At 33.8% G+C, this 19,274-nt stretch overlaps 2 protein-coding genes across 2 annotated transcripts; both read left to right on the forward strand.

Annotated features, from left to right (window-relative positions):
• The first annotated feature begins 437 nt into the window (after positions 1-437).
• LOC144855630 (uncharacterized) lies at positions 438-2,928 on the forward strand. The gene is made up of 5 exons (XM_078713534.1): positions 438-522; positions 1,066-1,137; positions 1,413-1,994; positions 2,088-2,285; positions 2,520-2,928. The coding sequence occupies exons 2-5, from the start codon at positions 1,071-1,073 to the stop codon at positions 2,543-2,545; spliced, it is 873 nt and encodes a 290-aa protein (XP_078569660.1). The 5' UTR covers positions 438-522; positions 1,066-1,070; the 3' UTR covers positions 2,546-2,928.
• A 2,034-nt stretch (positions 2,929-4,962) lies between these two features.
• On the forward strand, positions 4,963-18,970 carry LOC144855218 (uncharacterized). The gene is made up of 16 exons (XM_078713027.1): positions 4,963-5,200; positions 6,896-6,968; positions 7,127-7,390; positions 7,786-8,157; positions 8,494-9,027; positions 9,251-9,667; positions 9,791-10,228; positions 10,561-10,715; positions 13,493-13,554; positions 13,753-13,826; positions 14,072-14,374; positions 14,518-14,895; positions 15,180-15,494; positions 15,657-15,893; positions 17,181-17,789; positions 17,925-18,970. The coding sequence occupies exons 2-16, from the start codon at positions 6,905-6,907 to the stop codon at positions 18,449-18,451; spliced, it is 4,749 nt and encodes a 1,582-aa protein (XP_078569153.1). The 5' UTR covers positions 4,963-5,200; positions 6,896-6,904; the 3' UTR covers positions 18,452-18,970.
• The last annotated feature ends 304 nt before the right edge of the window (positions 18,971-19,274 follow it).

Raw genomic sequence — 19,274 nt, forward strand, 5'->3', positions numbered from 1 at the left:
TATGAATCAACTGAAGATTTTCAATTACCGCTTCAGTAAAATTATGTTTGAACCATTGTCATATTGTCAAACATAAAAGGTAATTTCTATTTTAATAAGGTAGGCCCTAGTGTTTATAATTGCAAACTATGGTTTGCATTTTCATTAAGTTCCATTACGAGCGCTTTTGACGATACTGAATGAATAAACAACGATAATAAATGTACTCGTATATCAATTTAGTGTTTTCGATAGGTATACGGTCATTTCAAATTTTAACCTAAACTAAAGAAAAGCACCTTGACCATAAAAAGATACCGCTTTGAATAAAAATAAATTCATTCTAACAAGGTCAAGTAATAATTGCTTGTGGAGGAGGTATTGAGTGACGTCGTATTTTTTGTGTAATAATGATGATTATTGTACGCCATCCAGGGTAGTATTATTCATCTCTATACTTTTCGAAGGACGGTGAGCTGAAATATAAGGGAACCATTTCCGTTAACCAACTCACTTCTTTTTAAACTCACTTCATCAAAGTTGGTAAGTAAGTCATTTTTATTTTAGTTTAGTATATTAATTGTTACCATATACCATCGTCCTCTTATTGGTTAGATGGTTGTTCTACTATACTCAAACTTAGCTCTAAAGCTACTTTAAAGTAATCATTAAATGATCGTCCTCTTAATCATACTTATTCAGTAATTGTTCTTTTTTAAATGGAAACTAATGTATTCATTAAAATGAGGAATCAAAGGACAAAAAATAAATTTACTAAATGTAAAACAATCTTCAGTGGGTCTTAGGTAATCTTATTTTGAAACTTGAAACACATAAATAATTTCCCTTTACTAGTATGCTCTTTAATATCTTCTTTTATAGTTAACAATTTTATTTGTGTTAAACATTATTTCATCATAAAAGGTGCTTAATGGTAATTAATACAACCGTAGATAACTGGGAAAAGGAAGTTATTAAATAAATAATACCACGATTATATTTGTTAATGAGGGACAATAAGACAATATGCTGGAGTTTAGTCTCAACGCCAAAACTCAATTAAGAAACACAATCTATATTTTACAGATAATATGAGAGGTTACATTGTAGCACTAGGACTTCTTGTCGTGCTTGTAGCAGTTGATGCTGCAAGACACAGTAAGTATAATTATCTAATAAAAAATGTAAGCATTATATAAATATAATTTAGCATTGCCTCGCATCATGCGTGATGTTTGTGCTACATGAGAGGACCAACTTGTTTTGTAAGTAACATACATAGACAACATGTGCATTCATGAATCATACTACTTTTAAACAATAAAAACAAATGTTTGTAATGCGCACTTCTCCACCAGAGATGTGAAAACTAGTTGTATGTAGAGATTGATTTTGTGTATTACCCTAACTACGAAATATTATTCTTACTGTAGATTGTGGAAAATGTCCGAAGGCCAGAAGGAGTGACCGAGTCTGTGGTACTGATGGAAGACCGTATGGATCAGAATGCATCATCATTAAAAGAAACTGTCTTCGTGGAACTTCAATTGAAGTAAGAAACGCAGGAAAATGCAACAATAATGCTCAACTGAACTCTCCTGCTCGACAGAACGCACAAGATCCCGAAGAAGAAGAGGATGAAGAGGATGAGGAAGAAGACGAAGAAGACGTAGAGGAACCCGAAGCACAAGAGGGAAACATAGAAAACCCAGAACCCGAGGCCCCAGAAGAAGAAATAGATGCACAAGAGCCAAATGCACAGCTAGCAGCAGGAGGAAGTGAGCTGGATTTGCCAGAAGCACCAGAAGAACCAGAAGCCGTAAATCCAAATGAACAGCAAGGTGAAGAAGAGGAACCGGAAGAACCACAAGCTGCTGAAGAAGAAGAGGAGGAGGAGGAGGAAGAGGAGGAACCTGAAGAACCAAGTCCAAATGAACAACAGGCTGGAGAGGAAGAGGAGCCGGAAGAACCAGAAGAGCCAGAACCAGTAGAAGGAGTAGATCCAGAAGAAACAGGTAAGTGTTTCAACATTGTTAAAAATACATTGTTAAAAATACATAATTCAGCAATCACCTATTAGGTTACTAATATTCTTTGTAATTTTGTAGAAAATGTTAATCCAGGTGGAGAAACACCAGAGGCGGCTGGAGTACCACCTGTTGATTGTGGAGCAGATTGTCCATTAGAACTTAGCCCTGTTTGTGGAAGTGATGGCCTGAATTATCCTTCCTTTTGTGTCCTCCAACGGTATGCTACTCTACCATCCAAACGCAACTTACAATTTGCTGCAAATGGATTTTGTACAAGTAAGTTTTGGAATTAATTAATTTGTCTAAATTCATAGTAATTTACTTTTCCTTTGTAACTGTATCGATATAATTCTTTCAATTTAACCTAATTCATAATTCAATTTCAATTTCTTTTTTATTTCGGAAATATCATCCATATTAATAAACTTATAAACAGAAAAAGAAAAATCTAAACTTAAGTATATAGAATATTAATAATTAATTAGTTTATTGTTTTCTTTCTGTTTACAGCAACAACGGCTTTTCAACAACCATAATTTTACCTAGGTAATAGATGTTCCCTAAACAAAAATCTTCAATGAGAAAAATACAGCCCATTACTGTATCATGTCTAGTGACAGGAAACATCCTGCAATATCATGTCTTCTGACGACAACGAAAGTCTACCGATTGGAAAGCTGAAGCACTATTCAGCTGAACCGCTGGATGGTAGAAAAAACGTAAGAAGATTCCGATCCTATATTGACTGAAGATTGCTGTCAGAATATAATGATCAATGTATTAGGCATATCTTGTATTTCTGTAATGACTAAATGATATATAGTATAGTAATGTTACATTTATCCCTTTATTAACTCTGAAAATACTAAAATTACGAGAGGATACCTTTAAAGATATATATAATACTATGCAATTTTCGATTAAAAATTAACCCCAAGATGAAGAAGTTATCTGTATTTTTTATTTAACTGTTTGGTTGATGTGGAGAAGATAGATGACCATATGATGCTGATAACATTTGACATAAGGTCAACGTTTTCAGATTGTTGTTGATGACATTCGCCCATAAAAAAAAACAATGCTTATTATGGTATTATAATTCAAATGTGTGACACCACATATTAATAATTTAGTGTCCAAGCCTTCCAGAACAACCCGACATGGTAACATGACAGTATAGAAGCAGATAATGAAAACAAATATGGACCTATATCCAGTGGCTCGACATCGACAAATCTGTAAAGTTGTCAGACAGGAAACGCGCACATCCACAATGATTATTTTATTATTTTAAAATTCTGAACTAAAAAAGAATATTGTGACCGACAGACAGTAGCGTACGTGACTATGATGACTGTGACATTAGGGATGAAAGAATACGACTAGAACTACTCACTTGTTTTAGTACGATGTGCTATCTATCAACCGCGATGCTGCCCGCCCCACCCACACACCTTTTAAATCGACGTACACATATTGATAATGGTTTTACGCATGTGCGTAACATTTTCTTTCGTTGCGATCTTGTTGATGTTAATAATAGTACTGTAGGCCTATGAGAATTCTGAGATTAACTAGACTGGGCGGAGTATATTGACACGGACTTACCCAAGGCCAGTAGACGATGTCTTATTAAACGTGAGGCTAGGATCAATTTGTTATTCCTATTACTTTTGGATTAGAACATTCTTCTATAAAAAGCAATAGTTTCTAGTAATTGACGTCAATGTCCAATCCAAGGGGGAAAATTGTTCTGACGTCTAAGGAAATCTACTAATTGTTTTACCAATTACGAAATAAAAAATAAAACTGATGAATAGATTTAGACAAATACAAATTAAAAAAATTAAAATGTTTAGTAACCAAAACAATAATAGTAACGATAGGACACAGAAAATTGCTCTTAAACACAATTTATATATATATATTAATTTGAAACGATAAAGATGAGGAAATCTGTGACAATGTATCATAATCATGCTTTTACCACTATATCTCAAACGTTAAACTGCATTAAAACTGGAACCAAAACAAGTCTACTTCTGATTTCAATTACGATAAATCTGACACAACAATTATTTTTCAGGATAAACTCATTATAAATTTCTTTTTTTGACGTTCCATACCTGTCTTGGGTTTCGGCAGCGGTAGCGGTCCAGACGCACCAGCCCTAAGGTCGGGAGTTCGACATTTAGGTTGGGTAATTGTTTGTTTCATTTGTATGTTTTAGTTTTCCCAGTTGAGTCTCCATAATTAAGTAAGTACCCCGTTCGAGAAGGACCTGGGCAGATTGAAAAGGAAAACAAATAATGATATCATTTAGCAGATAGTTTGGTTGTAAAATGCAAACAATCTTAATTAAATTGTATCATGTTAGAACAATAAAACAAATAAGCAAAAACTTAATGAAAAGCTAAAAGTAGACTAAGAAAAAGGGTCAGCCAAAAAGACTACTGTTCTATTAATAAAATATTTGATTTATAAAAGAACCATTTTGCTGTCGCCCGCCACTGTATCAGACGATTACGTCATTCTGAAAATGTCTACTATTGTTGTCTCATGGTCAACTGCATTATTCCAATAATTTAGACGTTACTGTTTTAAATTACGTAGAACGTGATCTTCAAAACAAACAAAAAACCAACTATTAAAAAAAATCAATATAGACAACGATTTGGTAGTTATAGAATTCAAAACATAATTGCTATAACTTATTTAAGCCAGCTTTCCGTTTACCAATCGCATTCGTAGAAAATGTAGTAGTGACGACATCGAGTGTTTGGCCAATCATCACCAACCTACTTGTAACCAATCAGATCAGGCATTTAGTATGAGTTAAAATGTCTCTCCAACAACTATCCAAACATGCTTAAAGGCGTATTCCATATTTAGAATATTGTAGAACTATTGCTTATCAAGCTGACAAAGGAAACGTGTTAATGATGAATGATTAGGCCTGTCTTTCTCTTGTAACTCTATGGGGAATGACGCGTTCTGTAGGCCTATGGGGAGTCTGAAAATCTTCTTATTCCTAGCCGCAATCAACGTAATGTGTTAATCCCAAAGCCGGACTTGCACTCGACAATAATTCGCTTTAAAAGGCGTGCTGATAACTTAAAATTGGGTACTAACTTGAAACTCCTCATCAGGATTACATCGGTGCAACGCAACTAACAGTATAAAGAACTAAGGTGAGAAACAAATATTAAATTTAATTATTATTATTAGGCTTATACGCAAATATTTAGTTCATTTTTAAACCATACGACAAGATATCTTAATAATTTATCTTATCAATTTCATATTATAATTGTTAATTGAAATAACCTTTCATTTATAGCTTCAAAGTCAAAGTTATTAATTTTTAAATTTTACAAACGTTGATTCTTAACTCTGATTGAGTTTGGAATACAGTAATTAAGAAAGCCTTTTGTCAATCGCCTTCCAGATATTAACCATTGCTAATTACCATTGAGTGAAGGGGCTTCTAATCGTGCTTAAACTTTAACCTTAATATTTTTATAACTTAAAGTAGGCATAATATTTATGATTTAATTTGCATAAACTTTGTGAAAAACTTTTAGTAGTAAAATCAATAATATACATAACATATCATTACTTTTACCGTCACACATTTTAGAAAGAATTGATTTCAGACATTGATAATTGATATACCTCAATTGTTCTATTATTTGGTACAAAAAGTTATCAATGTAAAGACTGGTAGCTTTTTAAAAATTAAACGATTAAATCTTAGTTCTACCTGCTAGAATTTATAAAACTTATTTTTGTTAAGTTTAGTTTTATTGATTATTTTCTTCTTTTTTTTTATTATTTCGCATAATAAAAAATTATTTAGATTTAGATTTTTTGTATACTTTATTGTATAATTAATAATGAATGAATGAATGAATAATTCTTTAATGCATATGTATACAAGAGAAAGTTTTTTTTTAAATGACCTTTGGTCAACATAAAACACATGTATAGGATAAGTAACAAATATTTAGTTTCAGTTTCTTTCGCTTGTCTTTCCTTTTTATTTTATTTTTTAATCCAACGGCTACTGGTACTTGTTATCGACACACAATTCATTAAACGCCAGGTATTATGATGTTAACGTGATTAGACGAGTTCGTAATATGTTTTATTGCAATTTGCAAGTATAGACAATTCGAATTCGGGTTTAATTAAATTAAATGTAAGACTTTTTATTATAACTATAACTATTTGGCAAAGATATGGTTATGTATTTCATAGTTTCAGACCAACAAACATAGATCGGCAATTAATCCCCATTTAAGGGTTAATCCCACAGCGGATTACTGATAACAAACTTCTGTGAATCGATAAGTCTGTGGATAAAAATGTGTCTTTAGCTGAACATTATAATAAAAACAAATTAGTCTTTAAAACGTTTAGGATAAACATCGGTTTATATAACGGAAAACCACGTATTGGGTTATTTTTTTTGATAACCGCTTTTCTGGCACAAATCAACATGTTTTGGCAAAGTTCTAAAACGACAGATCTGTATTTAACAATGATATTATTGTTTAATTCCTCAGAAGACGAAAGACATTCAATTGATGTAAAAATGACCAAGTCATTGTCAAATTGTACAAAGACATTGGTGACTGCCAAACCTCATTTATCCTTTGTTAACTCATCATTATTAACAGTTTAAATTTTGTTTAATAGTGCCTTCCTGTTATCACAATATTTTCAAGTATTTTGTCTGAAATATGAATTGATGTATATTTCGGTTAAGGTTTTTGAAATCAAAAGTCATAAATAACTCAACAGCTAGACAAGGAGTGTAGGCTTGTACAACGCGGTCTGATTCTAAATATATTGAATGTAAATGTGATTATATTTCTTTTTAGAATAACAAAATGATAGACGTTCGGTTGACCTGTTTGGCTCTCGTCGCAGCCTCTTTATTTATCTGTACAAATGGTAAGAATGAATTCTTTTATATTCTGTAATATAGAAAACATGATTTAGGGATACTGGGAGAAGGTGCGGTGTCTCCTCCCATAAACCATAGATGATTAAACACAGTACGGTACATTTAATATCTGCAAATACCTTACACACATCTTTTTTTTTTATAGCAAAAGCTTGTAAACCATGTCCATTGCCAACCGTCAACGATAGAGTATGTGCAAAAGATGGTTTGACGTACCCATCCAAGTGCTACATGAAGGTTAAAGCATGTGTTATGGGTCTAACTATTAAGGTAGCTCACAAAGGCAGTTGTTCGAGTCATAGACAAATTCCTCCCCGACGTCCACCACCTTCTACAACGCCTGAACCAACAACGACAATGATACCAACAACTACTCGTCGTAGTAAAAAACAAAAGCCGGGAAAGCAAGGTAATGAGTCTACAATAACCAATACATATTAATACATTTTAAATATTGCAATATGCTTAAAATTATGCAATTGGTGTCAATTCTGTGGACAGATATACAAAAACGGAACTTGAACAAAATTTACAAGAGCCTAAGCCATTTATGTTACTTTATTAATTAAGCCTAATTAGTAATAATCCCGCTATGAAGATTTTTTTTAGGTCAACACCTATTAGTCTTCCTTTAAATTAGTTCTTGACACTTCACTTAACTTTCACCAATTTCTGTAATTAATTTCGATTGATATAAAATTAGTTTTTTACTTTCCCTTTTTAGTGGTTTGCTGTAGTGAAAAAAGGTTACACGAATGACCTTGTCATTTTTAAAAAATACAATTTATTTTAAAATGTTCACAGGTTGTAAAGCATGTCCTCAACCGTCAAGATCAGATCGTGTATGTGGTACTGACGGCCTGACATACCCCTCAAAATGCTACATGAAAGTAAGAATATGTGTAATAGGGGTTCGAGTTTCTGTTAAACATAAAGGAGAGTGTCGAAGTACAACAAGACTACCTCCCCCTCCACCTTCAACAACGCCTGAGCCATCAACAACACCTGAACCAACAACCACATTGCCCCCAACGACCACATTACCCCCAACAACCACCACCATGCCACCGACGACGACTGTACCACCAACTACTACACGGCGCTATCGACAACCGGAAAATCCACAGGGAAATCCGGCAGTTGTTGGACCAGAACATACACAACCAGGGCCTTATGGTAAGTTGGTGTGTTACGTTACAGATTTTAACTATATTTAAATTTATTACATAAATAATTAAAACAAAGAAAAAACATTATTCAATCTATCAATTTGTTATTTATACAAATTAGAGCTTAGTTTTGTTCAGCTAATTTGTGTGTTCGTTTTAATTGAGCGTTTGGTTAAATATTTATCCTTCAATCGGCATAATAAAGATTTATTTTTATTTAATAACCAAATCAATATCCGGAGGCAAAAGGAACCCGAAGTTCCGATGGTCAGCGACAGATTATATCCATATTACTTGACCTACCTTGAACTAAGCAATCAAGAAACTGTTTTTTTTTTTCCAGAAACTAGAAATTGCGGAGAGTGCGCATTACCACGTGCATCCGATACCGTTTGTGGAAGCGATTCCAAAACGCATCCATCTATTTGCTGGCTAGATAAATACGCATGTTTAACGAACGTCAACATTCGACCAGTTCACATGGGTAAATGCGTATCCAGGACGTCTCCAGTTCTAGATCCTATACCAGACGTTCCAGATGTTGAGGTTGAAACTCCAGCTACAAAACCACCAAAGTCAAAGAAAAAGAGAAAGTATTCAGAATGTACCGTGTGTATTGCTACTGATTATGGACCAGAAGACGTCACATGTGGTACTGATGGTCTAGACTATCCTTCACCTTGCCATATAATAATGAAAGCATGTATTTTTAAGCTCGATTTATCCGTAGCCCATCTTGGAGAATGCACAGCAGAGGAAAGACCAAAGAGAAAGAAGCAGACATTTACAGTGGTTATTCCTGAAATAGACTACGAGCCAACAACGCCAAAGCCACCACCGGTCTTTGAACCAGAAGAAGATTATGGATCTGGAAACTGTGAGTACCCTTCTTATCAAATTGGTTGACGCACATATAAAACTGTAGTAAATCTTGAATATGCGCATGCGTACGGTAATAGTACAATGAAGAAGCGTGTGCGTTAATGCAATGTAAACCCCATTTTAATTAAACCTGTTAATATAAAATATGTTTTCATATAAGTATAACCTACTGAAGCTACCGACATAAGATATAAACGTTTACACTTGTTTCTTTACAGATGAACTTTGCGGAGAATGTCCAAATGCAGCTTATGAAGATATTGTATGCGGCAACGATGGAAAAACATATCCATCTTCGTGTCATCTCGAGCGAATTGCTTGCCTACGTAATGTTGACATCCGGGTATCTTTTAATGGAGAATGTCCAGTTGAGGCTAGAGGCACAAACGCGGGAAATTCAAACGAGCCCTGCACATCGTGTCGTATTCCATCTTCCTGGGATTCAGTCTGTGGTTCTGATGATATCACCTACCCATCTGAGTGTTTAATGAACTTGAAGGGATGTATTAAAGGCACTGATATAAGAGTAAAACACCAAGGAGATTGCATCGTTGAAGATCGGCCTAATGCTAACCTATTTCCAGAGCCCAATTCAAGATATCCACCTGCCGATGTGCCGGCACCTACGGAACGATGTAAGTAGGCTTGTTTTTAATCATTTGTTTATATTTCTGAATTTCCCGATTAACTACTTTTAACTTTCCTAGTATACAATAATGCAACCATAAAATAATCTGATTTACCAATCATTATTGCAGCTGCTGATCGGTGTCCCACTTGCCCAACACCTGTCTCATCCGATAAAGTATGTGGTAATGATGGGATTACATACGCATCTCGATGTGTTCTCCATCGTCGAGCATGTACGCGAGGAATTCGAACCAAACTGGATCATGAAGGACCATGCGGAAGTCAAAGAAAAGAAGTTAACAGTGGTTACTTGAGATGTACCAACTGTCCACCACCTGACATCAGTGACATGGTCTGTGGTACCGATGGAATGTCATACCCATCTGAATGCTTTCTGGAGATCAAAGCATGCATCAAAAGAAGCTCACTAAGAACAAGTCATATGGGGAGATGTGATCCACAACCATCGAACCCTGTAATTACTAGGCCTATTCGACCAAAACCAAAGCCTAAGGCGACACGACCTCCCCCACCAACAACGGAGTCACCTTCAAATAGATGGGGAGGTAAGTCTAATAAAAAATAAGCTACTCAATAAAATTCGACATCATAATTGTCAGGTTGTACGAAAGAGCCTGCTCATCCTTATTGGAAATGGTACAGATCCCCATTCTACGTTTAAACCACTAAAACAGTTAAATCGTCACTGTACATTCCTGTTTATTGCACAGCACACCAAAACAGTTAAATCGTGCAATAATTAAAAACATTTAAAAACTGTTTTATTGTACATAAAGTCAAATAAATCAAACAGTGATGACTCAAAATGCTATAATATAATATTAGATTTGTCACAAGCTGAACTTCATAACGCTTAAAATCTTATCATATTTCACAGACACTTGCTCATTTGAGTGTCCGATTGATTTTAATCCTGTGTGTGGTACTGATAACTTGAACTACCCATCACCGTGCATATTAGAAAGCTTCGCTTGTCATCTGTATAATCCGTCGTTACAAGTACGTCATCGAGGCATGTGTATAAGAAACGGCTAAGAGGTAAGACTGTGGCTCTGAGACTTACTCATAATATAACATACATAATATACTTCAACACTCTTTGATATTATGCAAACAAAAACTTTACTGTGAATTCACAAAGACAAAACGTCGAAGTATTGCAATATTCTTAAAATAGACACTATGTTACTGACGACTGATGAATTGTATACTAAACAAATTATCGGTACACTTTTCCACTTTTTGGGCTGTTTTCCTAAAATCAAATAATATTATGAGGTTTGTTACCTTAATTTCATTACCTTTAAAATTGGGAACTTAAACGCTTTAGTTGACATACAAAAATGTCTGTATAACATTATTTAATTTCTTAACCTTTTCTAGATACTGTGGTTACTTCCTGTAGAATGCCTTGAGAATTTGATTGACGCAACGAATCCGTCTAGCCAGACAACGGATGAAATAGAACATTTTCCGCCTTAATGAAATTCGCCAAGAGTTCATTAGCAATACATTAGACTTAGCAGAACGACTGACGAAGCAAATCTCCACTGCACACCATGTTTCCGTTTTAATTCGAAACAGGATTTATTCAGTGTATTTTTCTTAATGATTGACAAGTATTAACTTTGTCGTATTTGAAACGAGCTATTTAGCTCCATTTATGGAAACTATGATTTGAAATAACATGGTTGACAATAACAACTTATTTGATACATTATTGCACCCAACCTATTGATAAAGTTGTGCTTTTTATTTTAATTTCGTTTCATTTTATGGTTGCTTTTAGGATATTTTAACCAAATAATTATGGATATCTTATGATTGGCAATGATATTATAATAATAAAAATCGATTTAATATATCTCGCATACTTTGTACTATAACATTTATCCTAAATTTATAAAATTGTTCGTATGTAAGTTATTAATAATTTATTGCTAATATTATGAAACGTATTTTTTATGTGAGATGCAATTTGTAATATATTGTTGTGCTGAGTGATTCTAAAATATATGTTAATTATTTAATATGTTTCATTTTGTTCATTTTTATATCCAAAATGCGAAACGACGTAACAACGAGAAATTTATATTATTAAAATATCTATAGACTTGTCGCTCATCAAGTTTATGTGGATTGACGATGTTATTGAGCGTATTTATAGTAAAATGCATCCAGCGTTTTAATCGTTATATACATGGAATTTAAATGTTGTTAAATTAATTTATTTATAAAAGACACATTTGAAAGCGGTCATTGGCCGCCTATATGGGAATTTGTTTACATAGACGGGAAAATGTCTTTCCGTACCTAGTTCCAACTTCCAAGTGAAAGATTTGTCGAACCGAAATGTCACAATTGTATATAGACAAAGTCCCAGTACAAGTGTGTTACTCACTCTAGTAACCAGAATGAAAGGAAACGTAGATTACTAATGTCTATAGGGACTTACGTCTGGCCAGACTTGATTTCATTAGAGACACGAAATATTAGCCTTAGATAACGTAGTGATAAAATCACTATTCTTATGGTAATACATACACAACCTTTCGGTTGTTTCGCTTATTCTGGAGAATAAATTTAATGCTTACACGTGTTTGCCTAACTTAATTAAATTAATCGAGCTCACCTTACATTGTACCAGAAATTGTTACTACGTGTTTACAAGTTATTTACAAAAGTATAATATGTTGAGTTATTTATTATGAACAACATATTATGTTAATTTTGCTTCAAACAGAGTAATATCACTGACGTTGTAAACCAGATATCAATGTAAGCACGTCTAAAAGTGTACAGGACTACCGTATATCAGTCGAAAAATACTGATATGGATGCAAATTAATACGAAATTAACTGTGTCCAAACATCGATTCTAGTGTCCTATTTTGTTACAGGTATCAAAGTAATGAGTTTTAGCACAGTATCTACAAAAAGTCATATATTCCAAATAGAGGGCGTTATTCGGTGAATAAATAGAATAATTTAAAACTATAACTAACATAACTATATCAAAGTAATTCTCAATTGCACTTGAAACAGCATTTCTCTTACAATGAAGGAGCACATCATACAAGAAAACTATGCTTGGCATATGAACCAGAACGGAATTCCCTATAGAGTAATGGAATAATCTAATTCAAAGCTTCTAGAACAGAAATTAAGTTCAAAATGATTATAATATTTATCGGTTCTATAAATGGTTGTGAATATATCGAAATATTTAAATGACAAGTGGGAATTGAACTTTGTAACAATGTGTACAAGTATGTAACTAACTTTGCCAACATGTGATTCCAACCTCTGGCGGATAAAATGTAGAACATGTTTTGGCATTTTATTTATAGGGCTGATTTACGATGAATACATGCAACTGTTTCTATAATGGAGTTAAGCAAGCTTCCTTCAAAACGAGACTACGACAGAGACTCAACAAGAAAAGATATTTTTTAAATAATAAAATCAGACTACTGAAATATTAATTTAAATAGTGTAATAGTATATAAATAGTAATTTACATTTTAATGATAAAAAAGAAAAAGAAAATCAAGAGTTTAATCACAAAAACATCAAAAAACAGTTAAATTTAATAAACTTAACTATTTTATTTTCTGATCCATTTAATGGTCAAAGGGTGTGTGCTGTACTCTGTATCTAACACAATGGGTATTTCATTTTGCTCGATAAGTGTTGCCTCATAGGCACTTTAGCCTCCAAGAGCATACACTCGGACAACCGGTCCGGTCCCAAATGAAGTCGTTTCAACAGGGGAACAGTATCGACTCATATAAAAATGGTATGAGTAGGCCTACATCCATTTATTTCATCACTCACTGGTTTTATCGGAAGACAAGATGAAAACGATAAGGTAGGTAACTAATAACATTTGAAAATGCAAATGTAACTCAACCTGAAGATATCTCTAGACTTTCAATTTTTAAAGAATTTTAGGAAACTCACCAGAAAATACTTCTATTAACTTACAATGTTTGCATTTTCTTAATTTTTAAAAATAAATTAAGAAACGATCCAAACACTATTCTAATTATTAGTATTTTATTCACAGAAATACAAATAAAACCTGCATTTTTGTATTCATCGTAGTCTTTGCATTGTTTAGAGCGACTTTAGCAGCAAAAGGTATTGTACAATATTTTTGTAATACTATTATTACAAGAAATATTTCTTACAAAAAACGCCGATTGTTACATAGTATTAGGCAATGCTGCCCTCAATAATAGTTTATGAGTTATTCACTTAAACAAGCTCAAAATCCTTCCAACAAAATAACTATTAGATCATTATTATTTTCTTAAATTATTGTATATAATAGGAGAAATTATTTGGCCTATTAATAAGTTTAATTTATTGGTAATTAAATTAAGGTGATTCGTGTCCCGTGTGTCCTAAGCCCAGTCCCGACGAAAAGGTATGTGGCACAGACGGTAAAACATACTCATCAGAGTGTGTACTAAATCGAAAGGCTTGTCTGCAGGAAACGAATGTTAAACTTGCTTACAAGGGTAAATGTGAACGAGCATTAAGAGCTACTACCACCCAGACACCAGAGCGAACAACTCCAGTTAACCCAACGATCGATACACCACCAGTTACGTCGGTGTCATTAGGAAACACCTCTCCCGAAAGTCTTTCAGATCTTCAGGACACAACAAAAGCACCCACAGAAGGTACGGTAACTTGAAAATTGACAAACCTTTTATGTATTATTACATTAAAAAAAACAATTTGTTCAAAATATAACCTACATATAAAAAGTTACAGATTTTATCAAACAAAATGTTATGTCGACAATATTATTTTTTTGTACTAGGAGGAAAGTGTGTAAAGTGCGCTATACCTAAATCCTTAGGCCGGCAAGTATGTGGTAGTGACGGGAAAACATACCCATCAAAATGCATCCTAAAAAGGAAAGCTTGCGTAAAAGGAAGTAATCTAACTGTAGCCTACAGTGGAAAGTGTTTTGATTCAGTCACACCCTCGAACATATTAGATGAGACTACGGTAAGCCCGGAGGAAAATGAAGGACGGAAAGAATCAGAAGAGGATACTACTTTGAGTTCAAGTTCAAGTGAGCAACAGGAGGCTAATGGTAACATAACTGGTGGTTTGAACAACTTAAGAGAGCTCTTAACACCATCGACTCAAGATGCCACAAGTGAAGTAGATGAGGACAATGATCAGGAAGGAAGTGAGTAGTACTGTATATGTTATCATAAGTATTACACATTATTAATTACGGTACTCACACTGGTGAACACCAACATAGCAGACAATAAGAAAAAAATGTTTTTGAATAAATCATTTTAAAAATGTATTTTATATTATTTTAAAATATCAGTACAGTAGCACATTCACCTTAAATTTTACTTTATCTTATCTCAGAAAAACTGTATTCTTATTTCCAATAATGCATAATATTAAGAAAACATGTAATAATGTTAGTCACCAACACTGACTTTATACTTATTATAGGCCGTCCGATAAGATGCAAAGTATGTCCAAAACAGTCAGATGTTTCGCAGCAGGTTTGCGGCAGTGATGGTAAAACGTATCCTTCAAAATGTCAGCTAAAAAGAAAGGCATGTCGGACAGAACTGGATATTTCAACCGTTCACAAAGGACCCTGTAAATTACAGCCAGAAACAACTCCACCCAAGTTATTACCGCAACGGCGTCCTCCTTCGTCTCCACTTCCAGTGACCGAGAGAGAACAACCAGCTCGAAACGAAATTGGATTACCGGTCACCCCAACAATCGTACGCCCGGATGAAAGAGAAGGCTCCGACGGTAATTATTTGTTTTATTAGAATGTAGGCCTAATGCACATTTAAAAGAATATTGAATAGTTTGATTGTATTGACTACACTCCTCTACTACCGAAATATCTCATCCTATTATATAATTTAAGTATAACAATTATCACTAAACATTGACATATTTAATATCAAGATGATTGTGAACAGTGCCCTCAACCGACTGTAGCCGATTTTGTCTGTGCCACAAACGGACAAACGTACATCTCTGCTTGCTTTCTGCGGAGACTCAGCTGTTTGAAAGGTCTCCGTCTGATTATTGAATACCGAGGCAGATGTATTAACGATATAGAAAGACAACCCTTGAAGTTTAGAAATTATGAAATCGTGGGCCCAAGGGGAACCCCATCAGGCCGAAATGATCCGATCAAAAGTAAGCCAACTAAGAAAACAAAGGAAACTCCAGGCCTAGGGTCACCATAATGTGTACCAAATCTTGGTTATTTAAATTAACAACAATTTTTTAAACATAAATTAAATCAAATGTATTAAACAGTACGATACAACACACATCCTTACCTTACACGAGAGCTATAGGTTGTTGCTAAAACAGTTTTCTTCCATTTGATCGTAACATATTTGAACAGTACTGCAACTCGCATTTCTAAAAATAAATATATATTATTATTATTATTTTAATATTGTGATTTCAGTTTGGAGTTTCCATTGTTAATATACAGTACTGACAAAAACACAATTTACCATTGCATGTACGAACATATTTGTGTGACGCTAAAACACAACTACTCGAGGCCTACTCGAACAGTAGCGTACTGTAATAAGTTAGAGTTATATATATCTACTATAATTATGCATACTTATTTATTATATTTATTATTTAGTTATTAATATTCATGTCGTCAAACGGATTTGAACCATTGTTTCTGGGCCTGGTGGTTTAGCATCATAGCATACATAGATATTTAACAAATTAAGAAATGCTTTGTCACAAATTAGCAATTTGGAAACAATTCAACTACAATTAAGCATGGCCTCAATTAAGTGCAAATTGTGACCTCATGAACCTTGACAAACTATCTCTATTAACTTGGAGTCTTTCGGTCTCTTAAATCAATTAGTATAGTCGTTTAATACATTAAAAGAAATAAAGGCTAACTAACTAACTAACAATAGATTTATTATAACATAATGATGTTTGGGTTAAACCGTACTTGCGAGCTCTGAAATAATACTCAGAAACTATTCCCAGAATTACATTTAATTTAAGAAAAAACAATGTTAAAAAAAATATATTTATTAGAAGTATAACTTCAGATAGACCATGCACTATTACTAACATACTGATGTTTGGGTTAAATAATATGTGGCGAGTTCTAAAAATAAACTATTCATAAACTATTCCAGAAATGACGTTTAAATTATTCTTTAAAATAAAGAGAATTTATATTGACAACAATGTTAACAAATATATACATTAGAAGTATAACTTCAGACAGACTATGCACTATAGGCCTTACTTGAAATGTATTCACTCCGACATAATCGACATGCACTGTATAGAAAAACACTTTTTAAAACTATAAGCAATATCGTTTATCTGAATATTTCAGTTTGTAATGCACATTATTTTATACTGTTTTATACTGTTTGACCTACTAATTGTATATATTTTGGGTTTTTTTCCCTTTTTTTCATATAGGTAAACCAAAATGTAAAAAGAAATGTCCAAAACCACAGAAACGAGATCGTGTGTGTGGTACTGATGGAGAAACGTACCAATCTGAATGTTTACTGAGAAAACGTGCATGCGAGGCGAATAGAAATGTCGCAGTGGTGCATAAAGGAAGATGCCTTAAGGTACGACCAGTGGTTAAATCAACCGATGCACCGGAGGACAACGATGATTCTGATAGCAACAGCCAGAGTAAAGAAAACGACCAAGAAGATACAGTAAATCCAACCAATCAGGTTCCAAATAACCAGGATTCAGATAATCCGGATCCAAGCAATCTAGACTCAGCAGATCCAACTAACCAGGAACCAACTAATCCGGATCCAACGAAACAGGAACAAACCGACCAGGAACCAACATCATCTCTAACGACTGCTGGTGAACCTATATCAACGTTAGGGGTTCAAACGACCACTGAACCTACTGAACCTACGTCTGAAAGTCCAGCAGACGACAACAATAAAATCACTTCGCCGATGCCAACATTTACACCAGCAAGGTCCAAGGAAACGACAGAAGATGCAAAAGAAAAGCCTACATCTGAAGCAACCAAAACCACTACGCTACGGCCTACACGTAAGTTAATAGTTCATTTTTATTTTTCCACAAGGCCAGGAAATTCTGTAAAGTGTAAACCAAGTATGCTACAAGGGTAACAGTTGGAAAAACTGAGAGAAGAAAAACTTAATAAATATTATTTCCAATTTTCAGCCAAAGATTGCGGCGAAAAATGCCCAAGCCCTAAAAAAGCGGACAGAGTATGTGGAAGTGATGGAGTAACTTACAATTCTGCTTGTGGGCTAAGACGAAAGTCGTGCTTACTCGGTACAGAAGTAAGTGTAGCATACACAGGAAAGTGCACAAAGAAACCAAAGAAATTGCAAATACCACCGTCAACCAAGTCGACAACGTTTAACCCAACAACTGTAACAACAACAGAATCAGAAAGTAAAACAACCAAACCCACTGCTTCTTTAACTACCTTATCTGTGGTTACCTTAACTCCTGAAGTAACAATCACACCCACACCCACAGAAGACGACGACTGCCCAGAAAACACATTCTGCCCTCCTAAAACAACTGTAGGTGATCTAACAGAAGCAGCACCTGAAGAGATTAACGAACTTAACAACACTATCGACAGGTTGACTCTCTTGGCTAGCGAACTAACCGAAGCACTATCTAACATTTTGAAAGAACTTGCGTTCTTAAAGTCCGAAATTGAAGACTTACAGTAACTATTTCAGGACCTATTTTACTTAATGTAAATAGAATGTATAGATGTTTAAATACTCGATAAAATAATTAATTCTGATTGTACTTATTTTTCTGAACGTTATGATGTCACTGAATGAAGAATCACTGACTCATTTAACACGATGAAGAGGGTGGTTGGTAATTAATTGATAACTAATGCGTTATTTTTAATTCAAGGATTATATAATTACTCAGGATAAATGTATTGGCCCACTTGTTTTCCCCATGTGACACGAACATAATAATAGGCAATAAAAAGATTATTCAAAAACTTTTTGTGTTTAATATTTTCTACATATTTCTGAAATGTCATAATAGTAAATACAACATTAATTTGTATATCGCGTGTAATGTGTTATAAGCTTATATGACCTGTCTTTAACACCCGGATTTGCTATAAATATCTTACAAGAACTAGAGGATTAAAGTTCAATTTCGTCAACATGAAAGTAGAACACGTATAATCAAAGTTCAACAAACTAACATACTTTTTTTTTTGGCCTATACTATTAGGTATGATATTGATATACATTTATAAAAAAATAACTTTAAGAAATGTTTTAAAAAATACTGTTTTTTACAAAAGTTTGTGTTTAAGGTATTCAATTATAATTTCCTTATCACATTATAAGTACACTGGAGCCTTCGTCTACAACAGTCATTTATATATTTCCGTTCAACGAGTAATGTTATTTATATCTTTTCTTCATTTCCTCTGTCCTTCTTTCTCGTGAACATTTAAAAAGTTTTGCTTTGCTACTGGGCAATTTTAACTGATTTGATACATTTGTTTGAAACTACAAA

Source organism: Antedon bifida, chromosome 11, assembly GCF_963402885.1.
Source record: "Antedon bifida chromosome 11, ecAntBifi1.1, whole genome shotgun sequence".
Taxonomy (NCBI): domain Eukaryota; kingdom Metazoa; phylum Echinodermata; class Crinoidea; order Comatulida; family Antedonidae; genus Antedon; species Antedon bifida.

What these genes read in the sequence shown, in the direction of transcription:
- LOC144855218 (XM_078713027.1), top strand. Translation starts at nt 6,905, where the DNA reads ATGATAGACGTTCGGTTGACCTGTTTGGCTCTCGTCGCAGCCTCTTTA. An exon ending in GCCGGCACCTACGGAACGAT is followed by an intron (nt 9,668 to 9,790) that starts GTAAGTAGGCTT and finishes TCATTATTGCAG; the next exon opens with CTGCTGATCGGTGTCCCACT. An exon ending in GCATGTGTATAAGAAACGGC is followed by an intron (nt 10,716 to 13,492) that starts TAAGAGGTAAGA and finishes TGGTATGAGTAG; the next exon opens with GCCTACATCCATTTATTTCA.
- LOC144855630 (XM_078713534.1), top strand. Translation starts at nt 1,071, where the DNA reads ATGAGAGGTTACATTGTAGCACTAGGACTTCTTGTCGTGCTTGTAGCA. An exon ending in AGTTGATGCTGCAAGACACA is followed by an intron (nt 1,138 to 1,412) that starts GTAAGTATAATT and finishes TTCTTACTGTAG; the next exon opens with ATTGTGGAAAATGTCCGAAG. An exon ending in TGCAAATGGATTTTGTACAA is followed by an intron (nt 2,286 to 2,519) that starts GTAAGTTTTGGA and finishes TTCTGTTTACAG; the next exon opens with CAACAACGGCTTTTCAACAA.